Source organism: Panthera leo, chromosome B3, assembly GCF_018350215.1.
Source record: "Panthera leo isolate Ple1 chromosome B3, P.leo_Ple1_pat1.1, whole genome shotgun sequence".
NCBI lineage: Eukaryota > Metazoa > Chordata > Mammalia > Carnivora > Felidae > Panthera > Panthera leo.
Genome location: NC_056684.1, coordinates 74,128,186 through 74,140,882, shown reverse-complemented (window position 1 = coordinate 74,140,882; position 12,697 = coordinate 74,128,186). Strand labels below are relative to the sequence as shown.

The 12,697-nt window shown below is 51.4% G+C and overlaps 1 protein-coding gene across 3 annotated transcripts; it reads right to left on the bottom strand.

The window, feature by feature from the left end:
• Positions 1-92: 92 nt before the first annotated feature.
• Positions 93-12,695, bottom strand: RNF31 (ring finger protein 31). 3 transcript variants are annotated; one of them, XM_042942809.1, is made up of 22 exons: positions 12,611-12,695; positions 11,498-11,911; positions 11,264-11,410; positions 10,957-11,112; positions 10,654-10,722; positions 10,478-10,553; positions 9,851-10,028; positions 8,790-9,192; positions 8,292-8,582; positions 7,787-8,035; positions 7,495-7,680; positions 7,177-7,383; positions 4,129-4,302; positions 3,947-4,045; positions 3,761-3,850; positions 2,478-2,592; positions 2,247-2,365; positions 1,861-1,974; positions 1,654-1,711; positions 834-930; positions 345-513; positions 93-235 (listed from the first exon to the last, which is right to left on the bottom strand). In XM_042942809.1, the coding sequence occupies exons 2-22, from the start codon at positions 11,687-11,689 to the stop codon at positions 182-184; spliced, it is 3,243 nt and encodes a 1,080-aa protein (XP_042798743.1). In that variant the 5' UTR covers positions 11,690-11,911; positions 12,611-12,695; the 3' UTR covers positions 93-181. The 3 variants fall into 3 exon arrangements, with proteins under 3 accessions (XP_042798743.1, XP_042798745.1, XP_042798744.1); XM_042942811.1 differs by having other exon boundaries at positions 7,787-7,984; XM_042942810.1 differs by having other exon boundaries at positions 8,292-8,579.
• Positions 12,696-12,697: the final 2 nt, after the last annotated feature.

The following is a 12,697-nucleotide window of genomic DNA, read 5'->3' as shown; positions in this document are numbered from 1 at the left end:
GCTGCAGGTGACCCTTTCGGCAAAGCTGTGTTCACCCCCCTCTTTCCCTGGTGCCCCAGATGGTGGGGCCAGGAAGAAGGACCACCAAGAAGCCTGGGCAAGGAGATGCCTCTTTATTGGTGCTGGAGCTGTTCCTGAGGAGGCTGGGCCATGAGACCCTCATGTGGATCCTTGCCCTCAGCTACTTCCTCCTGCGAGGGATACTTTGTCCCAAGGGCACTTCTTCCATCAGCTTCTGCAGAAGGAGAGAGATGATACTGGAAGTTTAAAACTCAGACACAAGCTGGACAGGGGACTTCTTTCTAGAGTGTGGGGTCAGAGGCGAGGCTAGAGGGAAGCCTTACCTGTAACAGGCGGGCGTGGTAGGCAGGGGCATCTTCCCCAGCTGCTGGCTGAGGGCGCACATGCAGGTAGCGCTCAGCAGCCGTCTCCAGCTCCTCCACCTCATACAGGGTGGCTGGGTCCAGTGAGTGGGCATTGATGAGACTCACAAGATACTCTTTGTAGTGTGCCCTGGGGAGATGACAGGGTGGAATATTTGTTCTTCCATTTGGCTAGTATTAACTGAGTGTGCCCAACACCTTGCTGGGCATTGGCATACTCAGACGAACAAGACTGACAACTCTTGCCAGTTGCACTTGTAGGCACTGTCCCCCTGTGCACACTGCCTGCTATTACCTAGCCATGCCCTTGCCCAGAGAGCCCTTCCCTCACTTTCCCTGCAGGACCTACTACTCCCAGAGACCTCCTTTACTACCCATGCGTATCCTCAGCCCTCCTGCACGTCCCGCCCCCACCGCCCCGCCCAACACTATGCTCCTGCTGATACTCACTGGCAGAGGCCAGCATGGCCAGCTGGAGTCTCCTTGCCACAGGCTTCATCCCGGAACCCATTTGGAACCTCCTTCTGCTCCATCACTCGGCAGCCACCTAAGGGTAAGGGAAGGAAGGGACCCTTTTGTTGGGAGGAGGTCACTGACCACAAAGCCCCGGGAGAACTGGGGTATCAATGGAGGCATGGGAGGCAGCCTCCAGGGAGGGGACTGCTTTAACAGTGGTAGTGGTGGGGAGGGATGCACTTAGAGATACCATCGCAACAGACCAAGCCTGATAACAGAAGCAGGGGCCTTGCTGGCCCTGCTTTTATCTAGGCTTGCTTTTGGTCCATAATCACATACTCTCTCTCTTTTTTTATTATCACATACTCTCTTGGGACAACTCTTCTGGTTGCAATTTAGCTCTTGCCCAGTTAACTTAGTCTGTGAAGGTCTTACTTTATGGAAATAAGAGGTGGGGTAGGTTAGAACCATATGTAACATCTTTCTGTCACCCTCATGGAACCTAAAACAGTGCAACTATCAAGTCTCATTAAATACTGCTTGAGTTAACTAATGAATCATCATCCTTTGGGAATGGGAGAAGAAAATTAGTATCAACTGCTAGGCCCTCAGGTAAAATAGCTTAGCTGCAAAGGAGATATTACTCCCATGTCACAGAGGAAGAAACAAGGTCCAGAGAGGTTAACTCGCTAAGAAGCACACAAGTAAGCACAGGATGGACTCTGACCACAGACCCAACTGTCCCCTTTACCCACCATACAGTGGAAGCCCAGCCCACCCTCACCCCTTCTCCAAGGCTTGTCCTGACACTCACCACCAGGAACTGCCCGGGCTCCTGCTGGGGGCTCTGTGTTGAACATGACATTATTGTCCTGAGGAGGGGCAGACGGATGGGCATTAGGATCCCCTTGACGCCAGCCCACTGAATTTCCCAGCACAGAACCTTTCCTTTCTTGCCACCCTGAGCCCTGCCTTCTACCCTGGGCAACTCACAAACCCAGCCAGGCTGGCCACCCCTGACCTGTAGCAGCTTCTGGAGCCGGAGAGCAGTCCAGTCCCGCAGGTAGAAGAGGCAGTCTCGTGGGTGGTGGCCATGTAGGGACTTTTTCACCCTGCAGTTAGGGTCTGGACATTTCTGGCGGAAACCCAGATGGGAGAGAGGAAGTTGGAGACTGTTGGGGTCCTGGCTTCTCAGAACCCCTGCATGAGGGGTGTAGGGATGGGGGAAGATGGAGACATTGGAGGGTCTGGAGCAAGTGAAAGGGGAGAGGGGACAGAGAGAGGTGCTTTACACCCCATTGGCTTCCTCTTCTCTTCCCCTAGGCGTCTCCTCAATGTCTTTGCCCCTCACACCCAGTAGCAGCCTCCCACCCTTCTATCCCTTCCACCCCCATTCTCTGGGCTCACATTCTTGGCGTAAAAGGCATTGTAGCAGCCACTGCAGAACTGGTGGCGGCACTGGGTGCAGTGAAAGTGCATGCAGCCTCCTCGGGCCAGAGCATACGAGAACTTGCACTTGGGGCAATCTGTAAGGGACAGCAGGTCAGGGCTGGGGCTGTCACTGCTCCGCAAGGTCCTCAGGAAGAGAGCCACTGGCAGTGACTTATGAGTGGGCACACAGGCCTAACAGGACCTTACCAATGCCGTTCTCCTGAAGATACATGGCCAGGCCCTGGGCCTGGTACTCTGGGTCATTGGTGCGTTTCCAGTTCTGGAAATCCTCACAGCTCCGGCCTCGGTGCTGCTCCTCCCACTGCAGGAGGGAAAGCAAGCTTCACGTGAAAACCCCACCCCGGGCCCTTCTTAAGGGCCACCCCTCCTCTCAGATCTAGAGGTCCCTGGCTTCGTTTATGGCACTGCCATTCACCATTTGCTTCAATCTCAAACTGAGGGGCCAGCCTTGGTTCTTTGGCCTCCTCGTACCAGCACATGTTCACCGGCAGGTCTTATTCCCACCACCCAGGCCTATCTCAACCCTGTCCCCTTTTTCTTCATCCCTCCTCTGGCCATTCTACTCCAGGCCAGGTCAGGTGTTGCCTCAATTAGTGGTCTCTATTCCTCCATTCCTGCTCCCCTATGGTGCATGCTCCACCCTGCAGCCAAAATGTCTTTCAGAGTATAAGGCAGGCAGCTTCAGCAGTACTGGGAGTGTTCTAGTTGTGTGTGTGGTTTGTTTGGGGTTTTTTTGGAGTGTTCTAGTCTTGAGATCTAGTGGTGGGGTCTCAGGTGTTCATTTTATTAACGTGTTTTGTAATAGAACTTTTTGGTATCAAACATTAAACTTTTTAGAATATGTGCTGCCAAAGTGAGCACTCAAATATTAAACTTTTTTCAGATATTAAACTTTTTAACAGGTAAATGAAAGAGTATCACCCCTAGCTTAGTCTTAGAATAAAAGGCAAATACCTTCCTCACTTGGCCCCATGGCCTCTCCGGATCTGGCAGCTAGCTCCTCTCTGACCACCCACCACTCTCACCCTTGATCTTGGGGCTCCAACCGCACACCACTTTTTCTGACTTTGGCCTTTCCATGTGTTGCTCTTTTTGTCCTGAATATCCTTTGCATAATTGGCTTCTTCTTAACTTTCAGGCCTGAGCTTAAATTAAACCATTTGAGAGAAGACTTGTCTGACCTCTCCATCCTAAGTAGGTCCATTCTGTTATTCCTAATCTCAGATTCCTGTGTTTTCTTTGTAGAATTTAATGCCACGTGTACTTATGCTCTCTCCCTTCCTTCCTCCTTTACCTTACCTTTCTTTCACTGCCCCTCCTCCTCAGCCTCCCTCCCTCCTTTCCTGGAGTCTGTAAGCTCTTTGAGCCCGGAGTTCATGTCTGTTCTGTGCTTCAGCACATCCCAAGTCTGACATAGGACCTGCTAGCAGCTTTACCAAGTTATTTCTGAAAGGATGAATGTGCCTCACCTGGCGCTTACAGCGCACACAGAAGGTCTGGTGACACTGGGGACATGTCGCCTCCAGCTGCTCTCGTTCATATATGAAGCCAAAGGAGCACTGTGGGTACAAGAACATAAAGCTATCTCAGGCCTGACCTGGCACCTCCATCCCTCCTCCATCCCTCCAGTCAGCTGCCCTGGGTAGGCCACTTACTTGGGCACACCACAAGAACTTAGGGTCTCGCATCAGCACACCCTCAGTCAGCTTCTTGTGAAATAGTGCATAGGCATCTGGCTCCAGGCTCTCCCGAAGCTGAGGACAGGATGCAGAAGTGGTGGATGGGCAGGGTACCTGTTCAAAGCTCAGGGCACCCCAAGTCCTAGGGACTGAAGTACCTGAATGTCAAGGGTAGAGAAGTAGCTGAGCAACTGTGTGTCATCGGTGAGGTCAGGGCGGCCACAGGCAGGGCACACCATGTCTGTGATGTGCTTCTCCTTCAAGGCGATGGTAAAGTGCTGGCGGAAGCAGTCAGGACAGATGGTGCACTCACAGGAAGTCAGGGCCTGCATCTATAGGGTGAGGCAGGGAGAGGAGGGGGTCTGAAGCCATAGCCACCAGCCTGGGGAAGAGGCATTAGCCAGGTGTCCACTGAGAAACCAGGGTCTAATTAACAACCGGGCAAGGTAGCAACCCTTAATGCCAACAAGTGCCTGGCAGGCAATCCAAATGTCTAAAGACTGTCATTAGTTGGAAGAAAAGAGACAACGGTGAGGCCTAAAGTAAATGGAAGACTGCCCTCCAAAGGCATTCACATTCAATTAAAAGGAAACAAACAAATAACATTTCTGAACTGACAAAACCATACAGATGGAGAACAGGCTAGATATTGTCAGGTGATAGGAGAAAGGGAAGAAAGTTACAACTATAAAGAGGTTGTATGAGGGAGTTCCTTTGTGGTGATGGAACAATCTGTGTCTCAGTGGTTATATGAACCTGTAAATGGAATAAAACTGCAGAGCCACACTCACACATCCATGTGAAAAATGAACAAGATCTGCAATTTGCTAACATTGTGCCAATGTTTATTTCCTGGTCTTGATACAGTACAATAATTATATAAGATTATATATTTATATTTATATATATTGTATAATTATATAAGATGTCATCATTGGGGGAAGGTGGGTAAAGAACACACAGGACTTGGGAAATAATGAACTATTGGGACCTCATCAAAATGAAAAGTTTTTGCACAGTGAAGGAAACAATCAGCAAAACTAAAAGGCAACTGATGGAATGGGAGAAGATATTTGCAAATGACAATTCAGATAAAGGGTTAGTATCCAAAATCTATAAAGAACTTATCAAACTCAACACTTGGTGAAGAAATGGGCAAAAGACATGAATAGACACTTCTCCAAAGACATCCAGATGGCCAACCAACACATGAAAAAATGCTCAATATCACTCATCATCAGGGAAATACAAATCAAAACCACAATAAGATAACCAGAATGGCTAACATTAACAACTCAGGCAACAACAGATGTTAGAGGGGATGCAGAGAAAGAGGATCTCTTTGCACTGCTGGTGGGAATGCAGACTGGTGCAGCCACTCTGGAAAACAGTATGAAGTTTCCTCAAAAAATTAAAAATAGAACTACCCTATGACCCAGCAATTGCACTACTAGGTATTTATCCAAGGGATACAGGTATGCTGTTTCAAAGGGGCACATGCACTCCAATGTTTATAGCAGCACCATCAACAACAGCCATGGTATGGAAAGAGCCCAGATGTCCGTCAATGAATGAATGGATAAAGAAGATGTATATATATATACAATGGAGTATTACTCGGGAATCAAAAAGAATGAAATCTTGCCATTTGCAACTATTGGAGGGAACTAGAGGGCATTATGCTAAGTGAAATTAGAGAAAGAGAAAGACAAATATCATATGACTTCACTCATATGAGGACTTTAAGATACAGAACAGATGAACATAAGGGAAGGGAAGCAAAAATAATATAAAAACAGGGAAAGGGACAAAACATAAGAGACTCTTAAATATGGAGAACAAATTGAGGGTTGCTGGAGGGGTTGTGGGAGGGGGATGGGCTAAATGGGTAAGGGGCCTTAAGGAATCGACTCCTGAAATCATTGTTGCGCTATATGCTACCTTGGATATAAATTTAAAAATAAATCATTAAAACACACACAACAGGACTCTACTATTTTTACAACTTCCTGTGAATCTACAATTATTTTATTTTATTATTATTGCTTTTAATGTTTATTTCCGAGAGAGACAGAGCACGAGCAGGGGAGGGGCAGAGAGAGAGGGAGACACAGATTCGAAGTAGGCTCCAGTCTCCGAGCTGTCAGCACCCACCAACCTGATACACACCAACCACAAGATCATGACCTGAGCCAAAGTCGGACGCCTAACCAACTGAGCCAGCCCAGGCACCTCTACAATTATTTTAAAATAAAGAGTAAAGGGGTGCCTGGGTGGCTCATTTGGTTAAGTATCCAACTCTTTTTTTTTTTCTTAATTTTTAATTTTATTTATTTATAGTTTATTTATTTTTGAGACAGAGCATGAACGGGGGAGGGTCAGAGAGAGGGAGACACAGAATCTGAAGCAGGCTCCAGGCTCCGAGCTGTCAGCACAGAGCCCGATGCGCGGCTCAAACTCATGAACTGTGAGATCATGACCTGAGCCAAAATCAGATGCTTAACCGACTGAGCCACCCAGGTGCCCCAAAGTATCCAACTCTTGACTTCAGCTCATCACCCTTGACTTCACCCTGCATCAGGCTCTGCACTGACAATGGGATTCTCTCTCTCCTCTCTTGGCACCCCCTGCCTTTCTCTCAAGATTCATTAGTAAACTTTAAAAACAATTTTTTTTTAAGAAAGAAAAAATAAAGAGTAAAAAGATAACAAAAAACACACACAGCCAGCATAAATAAATTGGTAATTTAAAAAATTATTGGTAATTTTTTTTGGTGTGCCAATGGTATTTGTGGGTATGTTTTCAAAGACTTTTACCTTTCAGAAATATATACTGAAGTATTTATAAATAGACTGTAAGAGTTGTTTCAAAATAATCTTCTGTGTAAGTGGAATAAAGACTGGCCATACACTGATAATTGCAGAATCTTAGTAATGATACATGGGGGCAGGGGGGGTGGGCATGGAGAGGAAATATACTATTCTACGTATGAAACTTCCTATAGTGGAACGGTAAAAAAAAAAAAAAAAAAAAAAAGTGTGGGGGGGAGGTAGCCTATTCCTGCCCTCCCCTTCCTAGAAACTGCTGGGAGCACATGGGCAACTGCAGAGCAAAAGACAGGACAAGAGACAAGGGAGACAAGAGAAGTGGAGCAGGGCCCAAAGGGAAGAGTCATTCTAAGGCCGTCCCAGAGGAAAGAGGCTTACCCGGTTGCGAGGCAGGGTCCAGCCACACACAGCACACTCCTGGGCCAGCAAGCGGCGCAGGAAGGCCCGGTCCTGGCTGTGCCTCACAGCTTCCACCACATCGCCCAGCTCATAGTTCCTGGGTGTCTCCTGTAGCAGTGACAGTGCCAGTTCTGCCCGACCCCAGCTGGGGAGCGCATAGACTGCCAAAAGCCGTCTGACCAGACTCTGCAAGGTGGTTTAGGTGGAGAGGGAAGAAGTGGCTGTCAGGCCCCAGGAGTCCTACCCCTCGGCCTTTCCCTGGCTCCTCTAAGTGGATTCTTCACCTCCTCCCAGCACCTGCTTGTCTGGCCCATCCCAGGAAGAGGTGGGATCAGGGCCCTTGTCCCAGAGACGCTGATGGAAGGGCTCTAGGCGCTGGCGCTGTAGCTCAGTCAGGGCCCGTGCCACATCACCACCATGTTGGAACAATGCTTGAAGAGACCCCTCTTCAGGCCCAAAGCCCAGGGACCGGAGCTCCTGCACCTGAAAATTGGGGGTAGAGAGAAGGAGTGAAGAGGAAAATGGCAAGCAAGAGTGTGAGAGACTCTGAGACCCACAACCCTGCCTGCCCTGTCAGTACAGCCGGTACCTTCCTGCGCCGGGCCCTCACACACTCTTCCACAGCTTCATCAAGATTGCCATGACGATCCAACCAGGCTTTCCGGGCTTCCTGACAGGAAAAGGCACCCAGGCCCGGGTCCTGCTGTGCAGCCAGCTCGGCCACCATCTCCAGCACGTAGGGCAGCTCTGAGCGCAACCACTGCAGGGGCACCTCAGTGCCTGAGTACTGTAGAGCCGAGAAAACCTCCTCTGGACAGGCACCTGCAGCTTCCCCTTCCTAAGGCACAGTCCCACCCAGACAGATGGCCCATCAGGAAGGGCACCTTCCACCCACCCTCAGCCCAAACCAAAATGCTGACAGTGGTTGAGCTCAGACATATGGATCACGTGAGCACCGCACAGCATGTAGGCGGTGTTCAATAAGAGGCAGCTGCTGCTAATGACTAGGTTTACAAGAACTTGTATTAATCAACTGCAGCCCCTCCTTTCCCCCATTAGTTCAACCCTACCTCATCCCAGGCCCAAATTCTCACCCGGATCTTGATCACTAGTTGGAGACCTTCCTCACGCATCTTGTCTTGACGCTGCTTCTCAGGGTCCCCACAGGAACTGGGCAGGGGGGCACTGAGGCGTCGTGGAGGCCCTGGCTCAGGGAGTTGCTCTTCCAAAGAGCTGGCCTGGGGCTGGGGGGCGTGCGGTACTGGGATGGGGCTGCTGGTCCGATTGCACATAGCACACACCCAGCCAGGGCCAGAGTTGCAGAAGGTACAGTGGATACAGTACCAGACTGGACTCTGGGCAGAGGAGAGCAAAGTATCCCCCTGCTGGGAAGGCAAAAAGAATTATCCAACTGAAAGCTGACTGAGGCTCAAAATGGAAATACAGACAGGTTTGGGGGGGGGGGGGGGGCGGGGAGGGCGGAAGATTCAGAAGAACTGAAGGAAAACAGGAGATGAAGAGGTCGAGAATGGCCTGTGGTAACAGGTGCAAATAAAGAATGGGGACGGCTGGGAAGGCCAGGAACAGGTTACCTGAAGGGGCTGCAGGCAAATGCCAGTATCCCGAGAATCCACCACCAAGCTAGGAGGCTGAGCCAGCCGAGGTCGCTCACATATGGCACAGAGCACAGCTGCTGCCTCATTCTCAAAGGTGCAGCTTTGGCAGGCCCACCGACCCCGTGCAAGTTCAGATTCTAGGCCCTCAGCTCCTTGGGAACCCTCCATTGTCAGCCCCAACCCCTTACAGCCTCGGGGCCGATCACAGGCCACACAGAGCACTGCCCAAGATTCATTTAGCATGGCACAGGCAGCACAGTGCCAGGGCAGACGGGCATTTGCAGGATCAGAGGAAGCTTTCAGGGGAAGCACGAGAGAGCTATCTCCCAGGGCCAGCAAGGAGGCTGACTGAGGCCGTGGTGATGCTGAGGCAGGTAAGCTGTAACGAAAAAGCAGAGATGGTCTGCTGAGGGGGCCCTGGTGCCTGGGTCCCTTATTCCCAGGCATCCCTCATTCTCTGTGTGACAATACAAGCCCTGTCCTTTGTGCATGTTGTTCTCTGTCTGGAATGGTCCATACCCATAGACTATTCAACATTTAATTATATCTTAGGGGCACCTGGGTGGCTCAGTTGGTTGAGCCTCGGACTCTTGATTTTGGCTCAGTCCGTGAGTTTGAGCACCGTGTTGGGCTCTGTGTTGACAGCATGGAGCCTGCTTGAGATTCTCTCTTTCTCTCCCTCTCTCTCTCTGTCCCTCACCTGTTTGTGCTCTCTCAAAATAAATAAACTTAAAAAAATGGTATCTTAAAGTTCATATCTTTTGATAGCTATCCCCCTAACATAGGGCCTGACCCACACTAGGTGCTTAAAATCCTACTGATTGAGCTGATCCTTTAGGCTAGGTTCCTCCTCTTCCTACCTATTTGCACAACATCTGGCTGTGACTGCTACTTGCTTCATATGTCTGTGATCTCTTGCAAAGCAGTAACTAACTGCATTCTATGAAGCAGCTTTTAGCAGAGAAACTGACACATAGTACATAAGTAATTCTAAGTTCTCTTAACTTCATTCCCACTCAGAAGAGAAGATCTCTTACCTGGGGGTCAGGCAGGTGGTCTGTGGGGCCCCAGGCAGGGTCTGGCGGAGGTGATGGGCACGGGATGGGTGTCCATGGAATAGACGATCACAAGCCAGGCACAAGGCCTGTTTACAGGTTGAACAGTGCAGTGTGCCTGGCGCAGAGCCACAAAGGAAGCAGGGACCAGGAGTGGAGCCTGGAGAACAGGAGAGGAAAAACTGAACATCCTTTTGAAAGAGACCAAGTTAATCTGAATTTGCTGAAGGGAACAAATTACAGACTACTATTCAACATATCCAGACCCAAGGAAAAAATTTTAATCTCTTTTTAAAGGCAAAAAGGATAGGGGCGCCTGGGTGGCTCAGTCGGTTAAGCGGCCGACTTCGGCTCAGGTCATGATCTCGTGGTCCGTGAGTTCGAGCCGCGTAGGGCTCTGTGCTGACAGCTCAGAGCCTGGAGCCTGTTTCAGATTCTGTGTCTCCCTCTCTCTGACCCTCCCCTGTTCATGCTCTGTCTCTGTCTCAAAAAAAAAAAAAAAAAAAAAAAAAAAAAGGCAAAAAGGATAAACAGAGGAGGGCCCCAAATTTCCATCAATATGGTCTACTAGAAACTGCCCCCCACCTCCCATTACAGGATGAATAATACCTGGGGCAAAGGGCGTGTTGAGGGGGCCAGGAGCAATCTCTCTCAGCAAGGGGGCAAACTCGGAGAGCTTCAGTATCTGAGAAATAAAGGGCAGGGAATGGGCAAGAGTTTGGGGACACACAGTCCCACAACCCCTATCCCCTTTGTTCATCAGGTCTTAAGAGCCCCATCCCTACCTTTTTTACATCATCATCAACCTTTTCTTCCAGCAGCTGCTGCAGTGCTTGTTGTCTTGGGTGAGTATTCTGCAAACAAGGTAAGAAGAGTTCCCACCTAGAGACCTAGGACAAGGTCCTCCCTCAAAGCCCTGGTCTCCCAACATCCACAGGAAGAAGAGTATGGGGAGTTTCCAGGTTGCTATGTGGACTATGCCCATGGTTCACCAGCATGAGGGTCTGCAAGACTGCTTATGGAGTTAGGCTGGGCTCCCCAGGCCTGGTGTTTAAGTCCTCAGGACTAGAGACACCTCAACATCTCACCTGTAACAACAGGCTGAGCTCTGTCCGAAGCAGCAGTACTTCCAGTGTGACTGTAGCAACTTGATGCTCGTCTGGCTCCTTCTGCCCCTCAGGGAAACTCAACCCATCTGGCTGCTCCTCAGTGTAGCCGTATAATCGCAGAACATCCCGGCCCCCCTACCACACATTCAAACCAGTCACCACCAGGCAGGCCCCCTTCCCACTAGGGCTGGAGCCCTCCCCATTAAGCACAGCCTCAGGCCCTTTCTTACCAACCCCCCAGCCCAGGCCAAGTCCCTTTCTCCCATAAGGGGCCCAGGGGCTTCACCTGAACAGCATCCACCGTACTGCGAAAGACAGGGTTATTAAACTTGACCCCGCGCCAGTACCGGGGCCGCTGAGGGCTGAGGAGGTTGCGGCCGTATTTCTCCAGGATGTTCAGGGCCGTGGACAGGGTGTTGAGGTAGTTTCGGGGCTGGGAGCAGTCAGAGAGCGGAGAGCTGTGAGCCCCGCCCAGGCCTCAAGTCCTACGTCCCCCTCCCGAGCGGGGGCCGGGCCTCACCTCCCCATGAGCATTGCAGCGGACCAGGCGTGCGGCGTCCAGCTGCAGGTAACGGGCTGCTGGCGGTAAAGACGTGACCAGTAGCGGCTGGAGTTGCTCCAGGGAAAACACCTGCCCGGAATCCTTCCTCAGGGCGCTCGCCAGCTCCTCGCGGGCCGCCAGGAAGGCCCTCTCCTCCTCCTCCCCCGGCATCCTGAGACAGGAGTCAGCCCCAGCCCCGCCGCCCGCCAGGACCTGGCGCAGGCTGTGCGCTGCCTGAGCGCTGCCCCTCCCGCCCGGTGTCGGGCTTCGTGTCCTGACTAGGTCGACGAAGCCACCCCAGGTCACTCAGGCCACGGTCACTCTTCGGCCCCGGGCCCCGCGCCAGTGTTAGTCGGGAACAGGAAGTACTAGAAAAGAGGGCGGGATTGCAACCTGGTTTCAGGGGAAGGGGAGGGGTTTAAGTTTAGGACAGGCTGGGGTCAGGAAATCAGGGGGCGTGGGCAGGAGGGAAGTCAGGTCCCAGCCAATGAAAAGGGCAAATGGTCCCTGACTCCGCCCCCAGAGCATCTCGGCCTTAAATTCCAAACTAGCGCCTTCCTCTAGGCTGGTTCCGCCCCTTTCCGGGTAGCCCTAGGCGAGGGGTTACCTTATTTCCCTCAAAGCCTTCTCTATTTAGACCAGTCGGCTTTGCTCTGGTCCCCACCAGGAAAGCCCCACTCTGTAGGGACTCCACTCTGGCCGGTCTGGGCCCCACTCAAGCGAGTCCTGCCCTTTCTCCAGCCGCCCTTCAAGGCAGGGAACCCTCCCGGAGGAATCCCCCGAGACTGCTCCCTTCCATATCCTGCTATCCCTTTTCAGCCCCAGGCCCGCCCTCCCACTTCTCCCATCCTGATCCCTCTCTGGGCCCTCCTTGCAGTTGAGCCTTCTAGAGGGAGCCCCACCACTGAACACCCCCTTTCCCCACTCTCCTACCCATCCCACCTCAACCCTGGATTTTCCCCGGACCGCCCTTGCCCTTCCCTGCAAGCCCCTCCCCTTCTCCGAGGGACAGCCCCGGTACTGTCTCCGCGGTCCCACTTTTATACCAACCCCTCCCTCGGACAGCCCCTGGGCTTGTGACCGAGTCCGTACCGCCTTTACTAGTCGCAGCAGGCTGAGAATGACTGAGGGACTCCCTACAGTTTGCAGACTGCCAGAGGGAGGGGGAAAAGAAGGAAA

Excerpts from the sequence above, each read along its gene's own strand:
- RNF31 (XM_042942809.1), bottom strand. The coding sequence starts at position 11,689 with ATGCCGGGGGAGGAGGAGGAGAGGGCCTTCCTGGCGGCCCGCGAGGAG. Across the intron at positions 11,113-11,263 it reads GTACGGTGGATGCTGTTCAG|GGGGGCCGGGATGTTCTGCG; the intron begins GTGAAGCCCCTG and ends AATGTGTGGTAG. Across the intron at positions 2,593-3,760 it reads GTGTGCGCTGTAAGCGCCAG|TGGGAGGAGCAGCACCGAGG; the intron begins GTGAGGCACATT and ends TCCCTCCTGCAG.